This window comes from Antechinus flavipes, chromosome 3 (genome assembly GCF_016432865.1).
Source record: "Antechinus flavipes isolate AdamAnt ecotype Samford, QLD, Australia chromosome 3, AdamAnt_v2, whole genome shotgun sequence".
In the NCBI taxonomy this organism is placed as follows: Eukaryota; Metazoa; Chordata; class Mammalia; order Dasyuromorphia; family Dasyuridae; genus Antechinus; species Antechinus flavipes.
The window spans coordinates 420,820,421-420,843,432 of NC_067400.1; the positions used below are offsets into that span (position 1 = coordinate 420,820,421).

The following is a 23,012-nucleotide window of genomic DNA, read 5'->3' on the forward strand; positions in this document are numbered from 1 at the left end:
CTCTTGCGACATGAAGTGATCCACCCTGTTTTCTGGTCCTAGTTTTTTGGATTATATTTTTAAGACTATTTCTCTGTTATGACCCTCCAACAGTAAAGTGCTATAGCTTACTCATGCCTGTTTCATGGCCCTCTGTAACCAGAAAATTGAATTCTGAAGAGACTGTGATACTCCATAGTCTGCTGCAATACAATATCACCATATGGATGTTTAAAAAACCCAAACATTTGGAAAGTCATGAAAAAACTCATCAATTTTCCCAAAGTAATCCAGCCATTTCTCACATTCAATTCCTAGCCCAGTGCTCTATGTCTGGGCAGACTCTGCTCAAGATGCTTATTCTAAGGAGTGTGTTCTCTACAATCTGCCCATTAAACTGTAAATTTAGGCAAGAGCAAAAATTCTTTATCCCCTTGGCTTTTTCTGGATGGCCATGTGTTAGCCATGACTGACCATGGCTATCACTTTGGAAGCTCTGCAGTGTTTGGGGTTTGTTGGAATCAATACAATACAATCCACAAATATCCATTTGGATAAAAAGAACATCAATCTCTTCTATTTGGACTCTGGGCTGGACAGCCACCATGATAATCAAAAATAACTTTAGTGAGCACAGCTGTTTTATATATGTCACCTTGGGTATTAAGAATCAGAGGATCATAAAGTTTTAAAAATGTTATCTCTGATGTGACTAATCAAAGAGCTATGGATGATACTCAGAAAACATCTTGTTAGAAAAGACAGTTTTAAGGTGGCGCTTTTCTTCACCAAATAAGAAATCTCCCTAAAATCAATAAATAAGAAATACAGCGAGACCTTATATTATCTTGGCAGCCAGATGGTGCAGAGAATAAGAGCTGAGTTCAAATATGGCTTTGGACACCATCTGTGTGACCCTTAGCTGGTCATATAACCTATCTCTGGCTTAGTTTACATAGAACAAGATAATAACAGGCCTTACCTCACAGGCTTGTTGTGAGGATCAACTGAGAAAATGTAAAATCCTTAGCATTGTACCTGGAGCCTAGGATATAGGAACCTAATGTTCGTTTCTTCCACCCTTCCATTCTAATCTCTTTAGTCAACTGTATGATTATAAAGAGCCTGCTGGAGAGTATCAATTATAAAAGTCTGCCTCTTTCCTTTTCTTATCTTTAAATAAGAATTACTTTGTTATAGATATAGATTAGGATTATAAAGATCTTGTAGCTATGGGAATAAGGACAATTATTAACATTTTTCTTGTCTGTCTTTTTGATTAATAATAAGGTTTGAAATTTTTTTCTAAATCCTTGGTGTTTATGTTATAATAGAACCAAACTAATTACTAAAGTCAAAAATCTAATTTGCATAACATTTTTGTCATTGTGACAGCATTTCTAGAAACTTTGGAAGTTCCATAGTCTTGGTACACTATCTACTACAGGTGGCATCCTTATTTAGAAGAGTAAGTTGAAGTAAAGAAAATAAACATATCAATCTTTTCTTTAAAAAAAATAGAATTTTATTTTAAAATATATGCAGATAGTTTTCAACATTCACCCTTGCAAAACCTTGTGTTCCAGATTTTTTCTCTCCCTTCTCCCACCCCCTTCCCTAGAGAGCAAATAATCCAATATATGTTAAATGTGCAATTCTTTTAAACATATTTCCACATTTATCAGAACATATCAATCTTAAGCCAATATTCCTTCTACAATTTGTAAATCATTTCCTGCTACTGCTAGGACATACAGAATATCCTCCAAAGCCTTAGTGCAGTTATCTTTAGTTATCTTAGTGCTATTATCTTTAATAGACTAAAACTGTACTAAAAGATTAGGGATGTCCTGTACTTGTGGATGGAATTCAATAATGTTGGTATTGCTTGAAAATAATATAAAATATCTTATTTTTAAAATAAGCTCAAACAATAAATGCTTAATCTTCATTTTTAGATCTTAGCTCTGAAAATATCTGATGACATTAATGGGTATAAAATCTGATAAGAATGAGAGAAACCCATATTATGCATATTATTCAGAAAAGACAGACATCTTGACTGGTAAAATAAACAGAATCAATTTCATAATGTCTTACATTAATCGAAATCTCCTTTTCAAGATTAAAAACAAAGACAAATGCTACCTGTATATTTAATAGAAAAATACCATATAAATATTTTCAAAATTTCCAGAGCTCTGTGTCTTTACATTTGATACACAAATCTAAAGTGCTAATACTATTCAACTCAACCAATGATTTGAACTGAAAAACTTAGAAATAAAAGGTTCACTATAATAACCACATAGGTATCTCCATTTCTAATGGATATACTCCTAAAATAGAGCCTCTCTTTATCAACTTAAATATATACAATAAAGGCAAATTTGCAGACAAATGACATCTGTCATTTATGTTGTCATTATGAAAGAAATCATCCATGAAGAAACTGATATGACTAGAAGTTGGTTAACCACTCAAGTATTCAATTGCCATCACTGTCAACTTCCAACTATCTGGCAGAAAAGTGGGAGTCAGGAAGAACCTGGAAGAACAGAAAAAAATCAACAGCAGCCACAAAATACAACTCATTGCCCCCCTCTTTATGTAGGTGGGGTTTCCCTAGCAAGTCACTACTCTTTAGGAATTTGGCTTTCCCTTTCCAAGAAACTCATTTTCTACCTTTTCAAGGTATGGCTTGTTTTTTCAGTTCAACATGACAAAGTACTGCTGCTAGTGAAAAAATAGCAAGGAGGGACAATGTCTACTTTAGTTTTCTTAAAGCCTGCTGTTCTTATCAGTTTACAATTTTACTTCTAGTAAATTCTAAAAATCCTGAATTGAAGATTTCTAACAGTTTGATACTGCTCTTCCACTTTGTCCAGCTGTTTCAGATGAGTTTCCAAGCTTTTTTGTTCAATCTGAACCAAATATCTCATTTCCTAGAATATGTAATTATCTCAAATAGAACAGAGTTTAGTATTTGTTAGCTTAAGTGAAAATGAAATTTTAAAATAAAGGAAAACATCATCAGAGGTAAAACAGGAGGTAAATCCTCTCTTGGGAGAGAACCAAAGAAGATGGGTTTGATTCTTCTTTCTAGCCTTTACTACATCCAAAAGTTTTAGAAAAGTATATAGTTACTTTCTATGATATGGTAACCTTTATGGGGATAGCATATAGAAGAAAATGAGGGAAGTATTTTATTGAGTATCATTTAGAATAATGTCCTACTTTCATGCCCCACTGTGCAGAGTCAAGTCTTAAGTTTTTATTATGTTAATCAATTGGCAAGTTCTGGCAAGTTCTAACCATTTTGTTCATTAGGACCGGTTAGGAGATAACCCAAACTTGTTATCTAATGATTAGACTAGTTGAACTGAGAGAATTTTATCAACTTGGCTGCAGAAACTCAAATGACTCACTACTGAGATAGAAAGGGATTACAATCTGAATTTGGGGAGGGAGGATCTGTCCTGACAAAATCATATTCTTGATATATTTAACTATGATGATTATTATAAGCTACCAGGTCTGAAGAGAGACTAATTATTCAGCTTAAATTTATTAGCAAATGGTCATAGTCTTGAAAAATATAATTTAAAAAAAATAATTTTATAGCTGTTTATATAAAAGAATATTAATTTGCAAATGAGTTAAGTGATGAAACATCTAAAAAGAGTTATCCATTTTGTAACATTCATGATGATTAAATTTTTTCCAAAGTTTATCCTAAAATAGAAAATGTAATCAGTTAAAACTTACTTTTCTGAGGATATTTTAGCTATACTTAAGAGAGGATTTTGTTGCTGCCATGTAAGGTTTGCTTGTCAGTTCCCGTCTGCTTCCCAAGAATACTTTACTTAAAATGTTTTCAGCAACAAAATAAAAACTGGTTTGTCATTAGTATGGGGATAAATTTGGTTATAAAACTATGATTTTACAATTATCTGTATTAAATAATTCTCAATCTTCTGAGAGGTAGAGTTTGATATTCATCAGCTCTGGCCAAATTAATTCCCTTTTCATTCCATCTTAAATGGAATTGCAGGTTAACCCAAAGTCAATCAATTAGAACTCAAAGTAATAATCCAGATAATCATGTTAATAAATAACAAGATAAATTGATATTTTTGTTGCTGCTATCAAAGTTCTAAACTGAAATCTGATTTGGAAATAGAGTTAATATGACCTGGAAAAATTTTGTTACAACTCTGATTACTAGGCAGTACTTCTGCTTAATCTGAGCCTATTATTCTAACACGAAAAGAATTACATTGCAAGATATAAATAAAGATATACTAACTGTGCAAAATTTCTGTAAAATTATCAAATTCATTTAAAAAATTCTCCCTCTCTGGAACAATAAAGTAAAAGAGGCTAGGAGTTACTTTATATATGGTTTAGTTTTAGATTGTCACTTAGACCAAAGCATGACACTCAATATAAAAAATAAAATAAACCTCTAATAACCTACCTATTCAAGGTAGGTTGAAGATATTTATAAGGATTTGGGGACAAGGAGGTGAGAGAGGGGTGGGATTGGCTGGGATTTTTTAAAAAAGATAATTAACATCTAACTGAACAAAAGAAAAAGGAAGATCTTTATTGGTTAGCAGCTATTCATTACTCCATGACTTTCCTTGGGAATTACAAAACAGAGAAATATTTACTCTATTATGATGGTTCTCATGCATTGTCCTGACAGCTGAAATAAACTAGAGTAGTGTTTTCACATAAGTTCATGTAATTAGTTGTAGAGCAGCAATCTGGAATGATAAGTAGAAGAACTGCTTTGGAGTCTGGAAGATGGGAATTCAGTCTTGCCTTTACCACTTACTAGTTGTCTGATCCGGGCAAGTCCCTTAATGTCTCTGTGTCTTAGACAACTCTCTAAGATAATAAAAATCACAGAGTTCTATTAGTAGAATGAATTTCCACAATGATGAAATAAATAAAAGTATTTGTAATAAAGTAATTACTAATTATGGCATGCAGTTTTAATGTGTAATTATTAATATTGGGAGAAATAACCACTTAACACAGAGTTTAGTCTCTTATACTTTTGAAATATTTAATAAACAAAATATTAGAAGCAGAAGGGCAAACACTTTCATTTTACATAATGATGAAGCAGGTATAGACAGATTAACCGGTTTTGTTCAAGGTCACATATGTAGCTAATTAATAGCATTGTAAGGGCTAGAACCCATCTCCTAAATCTTACCGCAGAAGTAACACTGAATTACCATGCTGCTTCCTCACATAGCAGCTCCTGAAATAACATGTTCTAGTTTTAGGAATAATGTTATCTAGCTGAAGAATTCTGTTAAATTACATATGTGTTGTTGCGTTATTTTAGTTGTCTAACTCCTTGTGACCCCTTTTGGAGTTTTCTTGGCAAAGATACTGGAGTAATTTGTCATTTCCTTCTCCAGCTCGTTTTATAGATGAGGAAACTGAGGTAAACAAGGTTAAGTGACTTGTCTAGGGTCACACAGTGTTTGATGTCAAATTTGGTCTTCTTGTCTCCAGGCCCAATGTTTATCTACTGCCCCAAATACAGAGTTAGTCTTCAATAAATGGAAATGGAAAGTGTGTTTCCCTCTACCTTTCCCAATAGCTGAATTGTACCCTAAGTCAGACTGCACTTGTGCTGGTGAGCCTGTGGGACCAAATATGGAATACTCCTGAATGCAGGCTAAGTCACTCTTGTAATAAGTGAGATTTACAGAACTGGATGTGCCCCAAGACACCACCTAAACTGGCAAAGCTTAATGCTACCAGTGCCATACGGGAACATCACATCCTATGGGGAAGTTTACAACAATCACTTCCATTATGTGTTGGGAAGGGCAGTAACCTCTTGCTCTTGGTTCCTATGGGAAACAATTTTTCTTAGTAAAACCAATAGAAAATGATCATTTTAGAGGGAACCATACTTTGCATTTATATGCCATTTTCATGTTTACACAGTATTTTCCTTACATTTCCATAAAATAGGTAGACCAAGTAAGATTTTCCCCCCATTTTACAGATGAATATACTAAAATTCAGAGAGCTTAACTCTCTTGCCATTGGTCATATAGCTGTCAGAGAATAAAAGCTGGGACCCAAATGCAAACTTCAAACTCCAAGTTCAGCATTCTTTCCATTGTATTGTTTTAGTTCTCAGAAGACTTTGAAAACATATTCTAATGCACAGGTCACCAATAACAAGTTAGTCTATTTCCTCAGTTTTCTTGCAAATCAATTTGCAATGAAGAACTTAAGTTTTCCACAGAATAACATTTTATATATAATCTTGCAAATTGGGAAGCAGGACAATTATAATGGAATCAATGTTTTCTTAATCCTCCACCTCCTTGGTCCCTCTGTCCGTTTATCCCTTCTGACCTCCCTTCTCTCCTCCTACAAACCTGTCCTCTCTGATCTTCTTAGCAATGGATCTTCTTCCTGACTGCCCCTTTTTAGCTTCATTCTGTCATCTACATCATGCCTCTAAAATGGCTGGATACCCAAGGCTGTATCGTGGATTGTCTATTTCTCTATACCCTGTCACTTGGTTCCTATGGATTTAATGATCATCTCTAGCATGTACAACCCTAGTCTCTCTCTCGAGGCTCAATCATGCATCAACAATATGCTTTGGCTACTAGATGTCCTGCAGACATCCAAAACAGAGTTCACTGTCTTTCCCCCAAGTCCTCCCCACTTCCCAACTTGCCTGTAATTGTTGACTACCATCTTTTCCTAGACATCCAAGCACAAACCTTGCTATCATCCCGAATCCTCACTCACACTCGACCCATGTATACAATCTACTGCCAATATCTCTCTTATATAATAATGGCTTTTTTTTTTCTATTCATGTAACCAACCCCATTACAGGTCCTGATTCCCTCTTGCCTGAAATACCACAATGGCTTCTTACTTAGTCCCCGCCTCAAATCTCCCCTCACTTCAAGCTATCTTCCACACAATGCCACATAATTTTCCTAAGGCTGTCATTATCCTACTCAATAAACTCTGTGACCTTCTATTGCTTCTAAGACTAAATATAAACTATTTGATTTTTGGAGCCCTTCAGAATTTAGTCCCAACCTAATTTTCCAATCTTGTCATATATTGATCTCCCTTCCCACATCCCTGAGGTCTAGCCAAAATTGGATTTTTTCCTCACTCATGACAATACTCCCATTTTCTATCTTCATGATTTTGCTCCAACTGTATCCCCCAGATTTCATATGCACTCTCATCTTAAATACACACATATATTCTGCCTCTTAAAATTTCTTATTACCTTCAAAATTCTGCTCAAACTTTAGCTAAAAAAGCCTATCTTTTTCATGAAGCTTTCTCTGATCCTCCTTGGTTCTTGTGTCCTTCCTATTTAAGTTATTTTGTATTATATTTTGTATATTTAAGTACATTTTTAGACCACATGTATTGATTGATAATGTATAATTATTCTACTGAACATCTGATCTATGGTTGGGTACAGAAATTTGAATTGTATATGGAATATCATGATTCATCAATAGTTCATAAAACCTATGCTATCATGCAAAATTATTGGTAATATATTTAATGACAAATGAAGTTGAAGTTATCAGTCAACAAAAAAGCAATTATTAAGTGATTACTATGTTCCAGGCACTGTGCTAAGTGCTGGGATTACAAAGAAAGGCAAAAACAGTTCTTTCCCTCAAAAAGTTCAAATTTGCAGTAATTTGCAGTAAGCAACACTTGGTGGGGACCAGGAAAGCATTTCTACAAAAGGTGTGATATGAGTTGAGTCTTAAAAGATGCCAGGGAAACAGACACAGAGACAGACAGAAACACAGATATACATAGAGACAGAGACACATAGACATTCAGAGACAGAGAGACAGAGAAACAGAGAAGGGGGGAGGGAGGATAGGAAGGAGGGAAGGAGGGAAGGAGAGAGAGGGGATAGGGAGAGGGAGAGGAAGAGAAAGAGGAAGAGAGGGAGAGAGAGCGGAAGAGGGAGATGGATGGATGATATGGGGGGAGAGTAAATATTCCAGGCACATCTGAGACATAGCTTTAGCACTGTGAGGAACTGAACATTAATTATAAAAAGTCAAAAGGTAAAATTTATTTATTTTTAAATAAGATCAGTCTGTATTTGGAAAATAAAGAAGTCAAGTGGTAGAACTTATTTTATTTTTTATTATTGGTTGAAATAAGAACAGACAGAATTCTACTGATGAAATAAATACCAGTTAATCAGGAACAGAACTCTCTAAAATATATTGTACACAATGAATAGATCACCATTTCCTTTGTATTTTTTCTTAGAAATCAAAATTGGCAGGAAGTGATAGCATTTTACTATATACATATATATCCTCTATACATGTATTTTGGTTTCCACCCCTATTTTGGTGGCTGAGCAGAGATGTATAATTTTAGCAAGTTGTTCTAATACAATAATTATTTTCAACATTGTCTCAGTTTGATTTTGATTAACATTTGGTAATAATTTATATTTTGTGAAGTAGGATCTTAGTAAATGTAAAAGTAGGATCTTAGAAAATATAAAGTCCATTTTATTTTAAACACCAAAGATTCCCTTACATGTACATCTTGAAAGAATTATGAAATATCAAAAGGGAATGGAGAATGAATAGCAAATATTTTTTGTGATAAGTTAAATAAACATTAAAAAAATCACATAGTCAGTATAACATTTAGTAGGTTAAAACAAATATCTACTGTATATCTTATACATTTTTAAAAATCAACATCTACTTTTCATTTTTAATGTCTTTTAAATAACAATTGCACTAAGTGAAGTAAAAGTCAAAGTGCTAATCCATGCATTTCCAGTCTTTCAAATTTAATTGAGTGAGAAATGATTGCATTATCTAGTTTTAATTGCTTAAGAGGCATGTAATAGATCAGCTGCACAACCAAAGACATCTTCTTACCGTGACATTGCTTCAAATGGTTTATTAACTAATTCTAAAAAACAAGTTAAATAGTCTCAGTATCTTAAGTGTTAGTTCCCTTCTTGTAAATTCTGATTTCCAAGTATTCTGGCTTTTATTTTCTGAAATAAAGACACTGGAATGAAGAATTGTATTATTAAAATTAGTTATGTAGACAGCCATTTTATCATATTTCTTCTTAGTAATTGTGATAAATTGATAGTTGTTACAAACATATTTCTGTGACAATAATGAATTATTTACCATTTGGATCAAGCACCTGCAATTTGCCATAGTGTCTATTCTTTGCTTCCTAAAACAGAAAAAGAAATAAGACATTTTCATCATTATTTCAGTTCAACATATATGAAAATTTATCCAGAACCATTAACTGAACATTTCTAACAAACTAAATTATCTTATTTTAATAAAATAAAAACCATGCATATGTTCACATTCATTACCAGATGACCAGGAAACAACTTTAAAGAATAGCCTAGAAAAGTTTACTCTTACCTTAGTAATGTCTGCTCTGTCTAAATTCCGCCTAGGAAATAAAATTTATTTTTTAAATAAAATATTTTAAAACTATTTTATAATTTTCTAGTCACTAGAACATATTTTAAAAGAAAACAAAATCTTTTATTTAGAAGATAATGAGTATACCTTTTTCATAATAACTTTTATTAGTATTTCAAGGATGTGAGAAAAACTTCACATCCATTATCTCATACAGCTCTCACCAAATGGTGGTGTAGGCCCTACAAGAATCATGAAGCCCATTTTACAGATCACAGCATCATTGATTTAGAGGTAGAAGATATATGAAAAGTTATTTATGTAGTTTAACCCATGAGGAAGAAATTAAAATATCTTCTGCCTGTGGTCAGCCAGCTGATGCCTCCCTTTCTAAGTGCTGGCTCTTCTCCTTTCCCTTATTACTTTATCTTTCTTTACATGTTGACATGCTACATTCTACCTTCTCCCCACTCATAGGATGTAAACTCTTTGAAATCAGAGTCCAGAGAGGTTTTTCTTCTTTGTATGTTCAGCATTCAATATAACAATTAGCATATAGTAATGACTTTGTAAATGTTTGGAATGATTTTAATTCATGGTTGGTACTCAATACTTCCAAAATATTTATATTCATTTTAGTCTGCCCAAGCTATATTCTTTGAGATTAAAAAGTTGTAAAACACCTCAAGAGATAGGATAACCTTTTCAATAATAAGAAAAGAGCTCTGAAACTAAGCATTGGCCAACAGCTAACACCCTCTACCAAGATAAGGTCAAAATAGATTTATAATTTAGACATAAAGGATGATACTATAAAAAATAATTATATATATGTATATATATGTGTATATATATGTATATGTATATATATATATATATATATATATATATATATATATATATATATATATATATATATATAAAAGAAGGTATAGTCTACTTCTCAAATCTGTGGAGAAGGAAGAAGTTTATGGCTAAAGAAGAACTTGAGAACATTATGAAATGCAAAATGGTTAATTTTGATTACATTAAATCAGAAAGGTTTTCTACAAACAAAACCAATGCAGCCAAGATTAGAAGGGAACAGAAAACTCAGGAAAAATGTTTACATAGAAGGGTTCTGATTAAGGCCTCATTTCTAAAATATAGAGAGAATCAACTCAACTCTTTAAGAATACAAGCCATTCTCCTATTGATAAAGTCAAAGGATATGAACAGAAATTTTTCAAATGAAGAAATTAAAGCCATTTCTAGTCATATGAAAAAATGCTCTAAATTACTACCGATTAGAGAAATGAAAATTAAGACAACTCTGAGGTATCACTACATACCTCTCAGATTTTTAAGAGACAGGAAAAGATAATGATAAATATTGGAGGAGATGTGGGAAAACAGGGACACTAATGCATCGTTGGTAGAGTTTTGAACTGATTCAACCATTCTGGAGAACAATTTGGAACTATGTTTAAAGGGCTATCAAACTGTGTATTCTCTTTGATCCAGCAGTGTCTCAACTAGGCTTTTATCCAAGAGTGATTAAAAAAAAAAGGGAAAAGGACCCACATGTGCAAAAATGTTTATAGTAGTCCTTTTTGAAGTGTCAAGGAACTAGAAATTGAGTGGACGCCCCTCAGTTAGGCAATGGCTGAATAAGTTATGATATATGAATGTTATGAAATTTTATTGTTTTGTAAGAAACTATCAGTAGGATGATTTCAGAGAATCCTGGAGAGATTTACATGAACTGATGCTGAGTGAAATGAGCAGGACCAGGAGATCATTATATACTTCAACAACAATACTATATGATGATCAATTCTGATGGATCTGGCCATCTTCAGCAACAAGATGATTCAGGCCAGTTCCAAAAGACTTGTCATGGGGAGAGCCATATGCACCCAGACAGAAGACTATGGGGACTGAATGTGGATCACAACATAGTATTTTCGACTTTCTGTTGTTGTTATTGTTTACTTGATTTTTTTTTCTCATTTTTTCCTTTTTGATTAAATTTTTCTTGTGGAGCATAATAAATATGGAAATATGTTTAAAAGAATTGCACATGTTTAATTTATATTGGATTACTTGCTGTTTAGGAAAGAGGGATGGAGGAAAAGGGAGAAAAATTTGATGAATGTTGAAAACTATCTTTGTGTGTATTTTGAAAATAAAAAAGCTATTATTAAAATTCAAATAAAACAAACATTTAAAAAAGAGCTCTGGCTGAAACCTTGTCTGAAAGAAAAGAGACATAAGTGAAAATATCTGATCTTATTTATCTACCCTTAGGATTTCATACAATGTTGCCTTTATTTAGCTAATACACTTTTTGTTGTTTTTCAGTTGTGTTCAACTTATTTGTGATCCTGTTTGGGGTTTTCTTGACAAAGATACTGGGTTTGCACATTTTACAGATGAGGAAATTGAGGCAAACAGGATTAAGTGACGTGCCCAGGGTCACACAGCTGGTATTTGAGAATAGATTTGAATTCAAGCATCCCTAACTCCAGGACCAAAGCTATGTGTGCTCAGCTACTCTACATAAATTTTAAGGCCCCAAGATTTCAACATCCAAAGACAAATAGCAAATCTCTTTTCCCTACTGTGAATTTCCTTTACTGCTTTTCCCTACTTATCATAACCTAAGAAATTATGAATCCATTTTAAACCCGAAGGCCAGGATTATCTTATTAAGCATAGATTTGATTTTGCTACATTCATATAAAAATCTTCAATGAACTCCCCACTGTCTGTAAGATCACAATCCAAAGGCCTTAGCTTGCTAGTCAAGATCCTTGCCCTAAATCTACCACACAGGATTGATGTGAACAAAATGCTTTGTTACATATTACTTTTTCTATATTATTTTCCCCTACTCCCTTTTATGTACTCTATGTTCCAGCCAAACTAGATGACTTGTTCCCCATTCATGACTTTGTTCACTGTTATTCCTTATGAGAAGAACCTCCTTTCTCCCTATTTCTACCTATCCAATTTATACCTGTCTTTTTTTTTTAAGTATAGCTCCAATGTCATCCACACTCCAAGCAGCTTTTCCTGATGTGCCTGAAGGGAACCTCTCAGAACCCCTATGACAGTTTGCAAATTGTTTGTAGCATATATCATGATTTTTTTGTATCAGAGTTAGAATATCCATTACAATTGTGTAGTGTAATCTCCCTTAGAATAGTGTAAGCCAGTGATTTCAAACTCAAACTCATATATTAATATGGCTGGAAAAAACACATTAACATTATCTCTGTTGTACTATATTTTTATTTAGTTTATTAAGTATTTTCCAATCACATTTTTATCTGGTTGTGGGGCCTCTCTGTTGTCAGAGGGATTACTTGATACCTCTGATATAAACCTATTTAGTCAGGGATCATGTCCTGTTTATGTTTGTAGTCTTCACAGGAAGTGGTATATAAGAGGTGCTTGATAAGTGTTTTTTAAATAAATTAAGTTCCAGAAAGAAAATCTGGGCATTGAAACAAGAGACAATATATTCTTTAGATCATATCTTTTATCACACAGATTCTCTTAGTGAAATTCAATTTGTTTTTAACAAAACTTTTTTTCATTCTTTTAATTTTATTGCTTCTTCATGTTTCATGGAGTCTTTAGCTTCTACTTGCCCAATTCTAAATTTTGTAAAAGGAATAATTTTCTTTGGTGAGTTTTTGTATCATTTTTTTTTCATTTGGCCAATTTTGCTTTTTAAACATTTATTTTTATCAATGAAGTTTTATATCTTTTTTTCCATTATTTTCTTCAACTTTTTTGTGTGTGCCTCTTTTAACAAGTGATTGTTTTCATAATTTTTTTGTACTGCTTTCTTTTCCTGACTTTTCTTCTATTACTCTTATTTGATTCTGAAAATCATTTTTAGCTCTTTTAGGAACTCTTTCTGGGCTTATGCCCAATTCATATTTTTTCCCCCTTTGAGGTTTTGATTATAGCTGTTTTGATAATGATATTCTTCTAAATTTGTGTCTTGATCTTCTGTATCATAACAATAGCTTTTTATGATCAGATTCTTTCTTTGCTCATTTTTTCCAGCCCATTTCCTGACTCTGAACTTTCTTTTCAAATTGGGCTCTGTTCACTTGGGAGAAATGAGGGAATGGAGGCTGGAGAAACTGTCCCAAGCTTCAAGCTTTTTTACACTGCTGTTTTCAGAGTTATTTCTGAAGATTTAGAATTTTTTTAGTGCTTTCCAGTGCTATGATCTGGGGGAGGTGTGGTCACTGCTCTCCTGGTTTGTGCTCTGGTCTTTACCCAGGGAGGGTTCCTGGTCCCTTGCACCTGCAAGCATTATTGCTACTCAGAGTCTCTGTTCCATCATGAATGTGCTCCTCTCCTCCCTTACCTGTAACCTGAAAGTGGGCATAAGCAATGGTGTTGCCAGACAACATGTGGTCCTAGGTCCAGATCTAGCACAGAAGTAATCTCTTCCCAACACATTGCCAGATCTCTTTATCATCTCTTGCTTGAGAGCCCCTAAAGCTGCTGCTACATCTGTCACTATCCCCAAGTCTCACCACTGATGTTGCATCCAGGTTGATTCTGGACCCATTCCCACTCCTATCATGGATCTTTCCTTTCAACCTGCTAAACTGAATTGGGTTGGAAGGCTGCCTCATCCTGACCTTTTGTTGGTTCCGCAACTCCAGAATTTAATTGGAGGCATTGTTTTAAAGTTGTTTGGAATATATTAGCTCCATCACCAGAAGTCCATAGCATATTCTTTACCTTCTATATGAAAACTACACTATATTTAGAGCAATAATCTCAAATCAAATGATCCCAAGTGTAAAAGAATATTCTCTGACATTTTCTGAGAAAATGGGGAGATGCTACAACATCAACATATTGACCACCTCTGTTGAATCACTTTTCTAAGCAACTTTTCTAAGCCTAAAAACACATTAGTAATTATTATAACTTAACATTTACATAGTACTTTATGTCAGATATTATGCTAAGCATTTTATAATTATTTCATTTGATCCTAATAATGATCCTGGGAATTAGGTGTTATTATTATTCCCATTTACAACTGTAGGGGAACTGAGACAGAAATTAAGTGATACTCAAGGCTGGTGAGTGTTTGAAGCTAGACAGAACTCAGGTCTTCCTGATTCCAGACTGGTGTTCTATTCTTGTTGCTACCTTGCTCCCCCTATATCATCCAGTGTCTTAAAACATTAATTTGTATATGGGATTATTTTTTCTTACCCAGAAATTGTCAAGTCAGCTTCCAAAAATACTTCACCTAGAGAGAAATTAAATTAAAAACCAAGTTAAACTACAAGATAAAACATTTTGAATCTGTAATTTTTCTTTATTAATTTCACATTCTATTTAATTGAGTGTTCCATACAATATTTCATATTTTGGAGTGACTACAATACATGGTTCAGCAGGCGCTAAAAGCTGCACCTTGTTGTTCAGCAAAAGTATTATTTGATTCATGCACATACCCATTCAGCTGGCTAGAATATAAATCTCAGTCTTTTCACTGGCCTAGATTTGGCTGACAGATGGGCCCAAGTATACATACAGGATAACTGTGCTGGAGGCAGTATAACTCTGAGGGTATTGAAGGACCAGTATACAAGATATCCGAAGGATGGAAAGAGACCAAAAGCATATTTAAAAAAAAAAAAGAGCCTCACGCTTTGTTAAACTAAAAAAAAGTGACCAAGAGAACACCAGCAGTTACCAATCTATATGCCTACTCTATGCAAAGTGTTTATGAATTTTAGGCATCCTCAATAAGATAAAGGAACAAGCAGGATTTTGCAAGTGATGATCAAAAACAGACTGCATCTTTATCATGTCACAATTAGCTAAAAGATATAAGGAATAAAAGGTCCCATTGGGTTTGCTGCTTACAGATTACAAAAAATTATGTGATTTGCTAGAATTGAACACTATTGTAAGTTTTTTTTTTTTTTTTTTTTTTTTTTTTTTGCTGAGGCAATTGGGGTTAAGTGACTTGCCCAGAGTCACACAGCTAGGAAGTGTTAAGTGACTAAGACCAGGTTTGAACTTAAGTCCTCCTTACTTCAGGGCTGGTGTTCAATCCACTACACTAACTAGCTGCCCTTCTTATAAGTATTTTTTTTAAATAGCAAAGTTACTTCCATCCATATATCAAGCTAATTCATGATTCCTTGGAAGATATAATAAGAAAATAACCCTGTTTGGTGATCATCTAAATAAGTAAACAAAAATGTTTTTAAAAATGAAAGCAACATTTGCTAGCCTTGGCAGGGAAACTTGGAAAATCACTGCCTTTGAAGAACCAAAGCTGAATAACAGATGAGGGCAACAGAGGGATGTATGATGAGCATGACCAGGCTGCAACACATAGCCATTGAGGAATTCTGAAGAAGGAGGGATAAAGGAATTATATGACAGAGAGAAAAGAAGTATGATCATGTGGCAAGAATGAGGGATGATACAGAATTCTCTACTGGTACCTCTGAAATGTTGGGAGAAAGCAAAGAAGGCCTCCAGCAAGGTGGCTACCCAATCTGATACAAGGGTACCCCACAGCTAACTCTGTATACAATTCTTCTGTTGAAAATATAACAAAAAAGAATTGGACTAAAACTCTTGGTGCTTTTTTGAATGATTCAGAGTCCTGCTAATTGGACAAACCTTATGTTAAACTTCAAATTTGGGAATTCTGGGACATAAGTTGATTATCTGAATGATATGGCTCAAATATACACATATACTTTTTTATTACTATAAAATAATTTAACACTTGCAGTAGCACATGCTGAATAATTCCCTCTATAGAACCTGATTAGTTGCATTTATATAGATCTTATTCTTCTGCCTACTTAGAATTTCTCTATTGTCCTTCAGGTCACCTGGAATTTTAATTAATTAGGGATTGTTGTATTCTAGGATTTGTAATCATATCACATGAAGAATAGTAATTATTAAAAGATGGGTTTGGGGAAATCAATTAGATTTCTAAACAGTTATGTCTAAATGGACCCTTCCTGCTTTATGATTTCAAAACTGCAATTATAAACAATTAAACTCCTTGAGGAAAACTTCAAAGCAAAACTACTAGACTCAAAAATGAATAAGCAAAAAGGGAGTGCTAACATAATAAATATTTTTGGGGGAGAAGAAAATGTAAAGGCAGAGAGAAAGTCTTGTATTTTCTTTCTTTCAGCCTAAGTAATTCCATTTTGGACCATTATTATCTCTAACTAAAAAGTGAGGAGATGGGTACTCAGACTTGATACAAGTTAACATTGTAATCCCTCTGAGGTTCTACAGATGCTGCCACAAGTAGCCCTCAGTTTCGCTTTATCCACTGGACATCAAACCCTACTACCTCCACCATCACTCCTAGCTTGGCCCCTTGGCTCAAGCCAATCCTATCATGTACTTCGATATTGCTGTCAATAATAAGTTTCTGTAACTTCTGAGCTATTTTCAGACAAGTTTCCAAAGACAGAAGAGATTGGAGAGAGGGAATTTGATCAGGAGGAATTCTGTTTCATGGAATCATTCCTTGGTCCATGTGCCATACCAAATACCATAGTTGCACTTCACATACCATAATGGCACTGGAATAGAAGCAAGTCCATATATGGAGAAATTTGCTGAGGAGGACTTAATCTTGAAGCACTCTGGTTCTGGCATCTTGTCTGTGATAAATGCTGGTTCCAACACATATCTGGTTACTAAATGGCTAATCTTTCGATTCAAAATTCAAGATGAATAGGGAGGGATGGGAGGAACACCAGAAAACAGAAAAAAAACAAACATGAAATAAATGGCTTTAACAGATCGACAATCTCTTCCTAGCCATGGAAATTTACAATTTATGGAGGTACAATTTATGGAGGTGGGGAGGTGGTGAAGAGAAGGAGAGATACTAAGGCCAAAGAAAAAGGATAATTTAAAGATAGATGTGCTTAAATCCAGCTGATTTCTAGAATTCCAAAGGATGGATATGAATAGAGAAAGTAGAAATAGAAAAAGTTTCAGCAGAACAACTATCTCTTTTGAAATGTCTTATTATAACATATATTGGTATAGAAATAGAATTACTAGTATATTTGAATTTCAACTTATAAAAATCAGAAAGTTATTTTAAAAATACAACTATAGTAATTTTATTTTAAATATTACTCTCTTATCTTCCAAATTAAGATAAGACATTTTCCATCAGTCTGAATTCTGTGAAGAAAGTTTTATCTACCACCTTTCAAGTAATGGTCGCTGACCTGTTCTGGAATAAAAAAACAGCATTTATTTTCTGTATCAAAATGTTAAGAGTTATGTTCTTGTACTTTTCTAACCACATGTTTTCAAGTATGTGGGTTTTTAAAAAAAATTTCACTGGAACCTTCCCTCTTTGCCTGAATCCACCTCCTTGATATGAGCCTAAATGAGATGTGAGAATACCAGTGACATGAGAACCAGGAACAGCACCAGTTCTAGCTTTACCAACCAGGCACAGGGTCTTAGGTAAGTCTGTCTGGGTCCCAGCTTCCTTATCTTTTTTTTTAATAACTTTTTATTGATAGAACGCATGCCAGAGTATCAGCTTCCTTATCTTTAAAGCAAGAGAAATATTAGAATAGATTACCCTTTTGTATCATTTGGTCGTCTGGTAAAATCTACGGACCTCTCCTCAGAATTATATTTTTAATCTAAAGTATATGGTGCAAAGTAGTAATTATCAGGATTTTTAAAAAAAAGTTCATGAATTCCATGTTAAAAACTCCAGCCCTAAGGTCTCTCCCTTAAACAGTTTAATATTTCTAAATTTGATGATTTAATTTTAATAATTATCTCATACAATAACTCTTTAATAATTTTGCAACTTTTAGCTTAGAAAAATGAAAAAGTTTAATTCCATGAGCAAGGTTCCCTCAGAAAGAATCTTTGATCATAAATTCTTATCAATGCTGTAAGATATCCTCTGGTTATTTCCCTCTACTTGCACTTGCAAGTTGAGTCCCTAAAAGGTAGTTGCAACCTTAGATTCTAGGGGTATGCTGTAGAGCTGTATTATTACCACTAAAGCTCTTAAGTTCTTACCAGTGTGCTTCCTGTTGTGTCAACAGACACAACTAGCTTTTAGCATTTATTAAGAAGCCATAGAACAAAAAAGTAATATATCTCCTCCACTCACTTCATCCCATCTTTTAAATCTGGACCACACTCTCCCACAAATACACATAGTATTTATGGAAAAAGTAGATTCAAACTTGAAGTACCATGGCAGAGAGGAATGGATATATAAGTAGAATTCACATGTGGCAAAAGCAACTCCTTGTACTTCTTGTTTATATATCAAAATCTCATCATGTATAATATTATCAACTAATAAAAAAAGGAAAACCATTCTCTTCTACTACTATTACTAGTCTAGAAAAACAAAGATCTTGTTTTTAAAATGAGAGGAAATGTAGTATAATTTTCAAAATGTAAGGTAACAATGTTAAATTATGAAAAACAGTGTTCATTTATTGGATAACTTATTGATAAGAATATAATTATGATATATAATGTAATATAAGTTATAACTTAACACTTCAAGAAGCTATAATTTTATCAGAGGGTACTTCTCTACTGATACCCTCTACAACTTAGTAGATGGTCTTTGAGAGTTGATGCTAACAAAAAATGATTAATTCTGTAGTCAACCTAGTAACCAGTCTCCTTGAACTTTGCTAGGCTGGTTCTCAGGCAATAACACAAGTTCATACTTGAAGCTTTTTCATCTTGATAGAATCAACCACATATTGTACTCTGCTAATAAAATATATTAAACTTCTCGAAGGTGAGATGTTTGTTTTTATCTTTGTATCTTCAGCACCTACTACAGACATTTCATAATTGCCTGTTGAATAAATGAATGAATGCCAGTATAAGCTTTTGGGAACCTATGGCCACTTTCATGCCAATAAGAAACATCAGAGTAATTCTTCAGTTAAAGGAAATGAATGAATGATAAGTTTAAACATTAAATCATTCCAATGTTTCTAAACAATTCAATGTTTTTCATTCAAGATAAAAACTTATTCACAATACCTTCAGGGCCAATTACTTCTAGCATTCTTGGAGCCTGAAAAAAAAAAGTACATAAAGAGCTTATTAATAAATCACATTTGGTTGCTAATCATAGTGTTAATATATACAATTCAATTATGCAAAATGCATTTAATGAAAATTAGTAAATGTATGTCAAAGAAACATAAAATTTGCAAAATAATATAAAATGTGTAGCTTTATTTGTGAAAAATTCATAATGCATTCCCTAAGCAACAAAGAAAATACAAACCGACATCTCTGGTAATAAGCACTTAAAAAACAAATACTTGATCCTGGCAAAATGGATTATGGAAATGATCTCTTTCATATGGAATCTACACTAAATGTTCATCATCTTAGCATCTGAGAAAATGCCACGCATTCTTTAAAAGAGATAAAAAATTCTATTAAACATTTAAGTACGGAAAAAATCTGAAACAAGAATTCCTCAGGTAAATTTGCAAGTACTAAACAAATCAGGGATGTATACTGTATGCAATATAATAAAACAGATATATGGATAGATATTTATACTATAAAATAATTAAAAATTAGTAGAATTTTTTTGTGATATATGATCACAAAATACTTGAAATAAGGACGATAAACTTTATACAGTTGCTTATACAGAAGTAATACTCAACATTATAACTGTAATTTAAATGATTAAAGCAAATGGAAAAATGAGAATAAACTGCCTTGTCTTGACTTAGCAGTTCTACAACTCTCAGTGTGGAAATTCTCCTTAATGGTGCATTTTGGTACCCTGTCTGTCTTCTTATGTTCATTATCTGGAAGTTCAATATAATGAGCACATTTGGGTAATTTTTTTGGAGGAAAGGGCATGATTTATTATCTTGCAATGTTCCATCATTATGTCAGTTATCAAACTATTGTAAATGTGGAGATGTTTCAAATGCGCACTAACCCCAAGGCATCTCATAGAAGTTGTTTTTCTAAATCCTAAGTTTGTTTTGTTGTCACCTGAGTATCATGGCTCATTAAGTATTTGGAGTAGTATTATATATAGATATAAGCTGACATCTTACTGCTGACAGACCTTTATATATATGTATATACACACATATAAATTAAGATGAATTACAGATCTGTCTGTTATTCTTATCTCATTCTGGTAAGGCATTAGATGATAAAAACTAGAAATCTCACTCCTGTTCCAATGACAGCCTCCAAAACTTTGACTGCTACAAATGCTCTCTATAATCTTTGACCTCTATATTAGTAGGGTACCTTGGTGGCAAAATGGATTGAGTGACAGGAGTCAGACCTTACTAGTTATGTGATCCTGAGCAAGTCACTTAACCCTGTTTGCCTCAGTTTCCTCATCTGGAAAATGAACTGGAGAAGGAAATAGCAAACTCGCTTAGCATTTTTGCCAAGTAAATCCCAAGTGGCACCACAAAGAGTCCACCATGACTGAAAACAATGAAAAAAAAATAGTTTTGTGCCCTTTTCTTATGTGTATAAAGACACTTACTTTGCCTTATAAAATTTTGTTTCCCTAAATGCTATCCTTTCTCACTGTTGAGGAAAATCCATGAATCAGCACTGCTTACTAAAGATTATACATACACCATTTATATAAAACTATATTAATAAATAATGAATAGATGAATAAGTAAATGAATAATAAATAATAATGGGTGCTAAGGGAGGGCTAGCACCTCTGGTATGAGGGCTTGCCAAGCTTTTTCAGGCCTGCCCATCCCCCTTTGCTGTCCAACCAGTCACAACTCTCACCTGTGGCTCCAAAAAACTGTAGCATGGGTAGAGGCTGCACCCCAGTAAAACTGGCTGTGCAGGTGAGTTCCACCAGGCTGAGGGTAATTGAGGGGCCTCCAACCCATCAATGAGTTAGGGACATGTTTGCCCCAAACATGTGAAGACTTCCCCTGGTGGAAAGCGTGGAGGAGAGCGATTTGTCCCAACAACCATGAAGGGGACTGACGCACTTAGGACTTGGTCAGACCTCAAAGACCCCAAGGTCATCTACTACATCCTGGGCCATCGCCAGACATCCTGACTTTTATTCTGCTACTAAACTTTGATGACTCAGGAGGAGAGAGTGAGTCTGACTCACTCAAATCCAATTCATGTACAAGTCATCACCCCAAGATGTCATTGGTTCTCTTCAAAAATAAAGGGCAAGATAGTATAAAATATTTGGGAATCTATCTGCCAAGGGAAAGTCAGGAACTATATGAGCAAAACTACAAAACACTTTCCACACAAATAAAGTCAGATCTAACCAATTGGAAAAATATTGTGTTCTTGGATAAGTCAAGCAAATATAATAAAGATGACAATACTCCCTAAACTAATCTATTTATTTTGTGCTATACCAATCAGACTCCCCAAAACTATTTTAATGAGCTAGAAAAAATAACAACAAAATTCATATGGAAAAACAAAAGGTGAAGACTTTCAAGGGAACTAATAAAAAAAATCAAATGAAGGTGGCCTAAATGTACTGAAATAAAATTATATTATAAAGCAGCAGTCACCAAAACCATTTGGTATTGGCTAAGAAATAGACTAGTTGATCAGTGGAATAGGTTAGGTTCACAAGACAAAATAGTCAATAACTATAATAATCTAGTGTTTAACAAACCCAAAGAACCCAGCTTTTGGGATAAGAATTCACTGTTTGACAAAAACTTCTGGGGAAACTGGAAATCAGTATGGCAGAAACTAGGCATTGACCCACACTTAACACTATACACCAAGATAAGATCAAAATGGGTTCATGATCTAGGCATAAAGAATGAGATTATAAATAAATTAGAAGAACAAAGGTTAGTTTATCTCTCAGACCTGTGGAGGAGAAAAGAATTTGTGACCAAAGAAGAACTAGAGATCATTATTGATCACAAAATAGAAAATTTTGATTATATAAAATTAAAAGGTTTTTGTGCAAACAAAACTAATGCAGACAGGATTAGAAGGGAAGTAATAAACTGGGAAAACATTTTTACAGTCAAAGGTTCTCATAAAGGCTTCATTTCCAAAATATATAGAGAACTGACTCTAATTTATAAGAAATCAAGTCATTCTCCTCCAATTGATAAATAGTCCAAGGATATGAACAGACAATTTTAGGATAAAGAAATGGAAACTATTTCGAGCCATATGAAAAGATGCTCCAAATCATTATTGATCAGAGAAATGCAAATTAAGACAACTCTGAGATACCACTATATACCTCTCAGATTGGCTAAGATGACAGGAAAAGATAATGATGAATATTGGAGGGGATGTGGGAAAATTGGGACACTGATACATTGTTGGTGGAGTTGTGAACAGATCCAACCATTCTGGAGAGCAATTTGGAACTATGCTCAAAAAATTATCAAACTGTGCATACCCTTTGATCCAGCAGTGTTTCTACTGGGCTTATACCCCGAAGAGATATTAAAGAAGGGAAAGGGACCCACATGTACAAAAATGTTT

The 23,012-nt window shown here is 33.7% G+C and overlaps 1 protein-coding gene across 1 annotated transcript in view; it reads right to left on the minus strand.

The window, feature by feature from the left end:
• The window catches only part of ERICH2 (glutamate rich 2), a 118,591-nt gene that overhangs the window by 34,274 nt on the left and 61,305 nt on the right, over positions 1-23,012 (minus strand). Inside the window, exons 4-7 of the mRNA XM_051990667.1 lie at positions 19,542-19,575; positions 14,700-14,736; positions 9,456-9,486; positions 9,204-9,252 (exon numbers count right to left, since the gene is read on the minus strand). Coding sequence (XP_051846627.1) covers positions 9,204-9,252; positions 9,456-9,486; positions 14,700-14,736; positions 19,542-19,575 — 151 coding nt within the window. The remainder of the gene's footprint in view (positions 1-9,203; positions 9,253-9,455; positions 9,487-14,699; positions 14,737-19,541; positions 19,576-23,012) is intronic.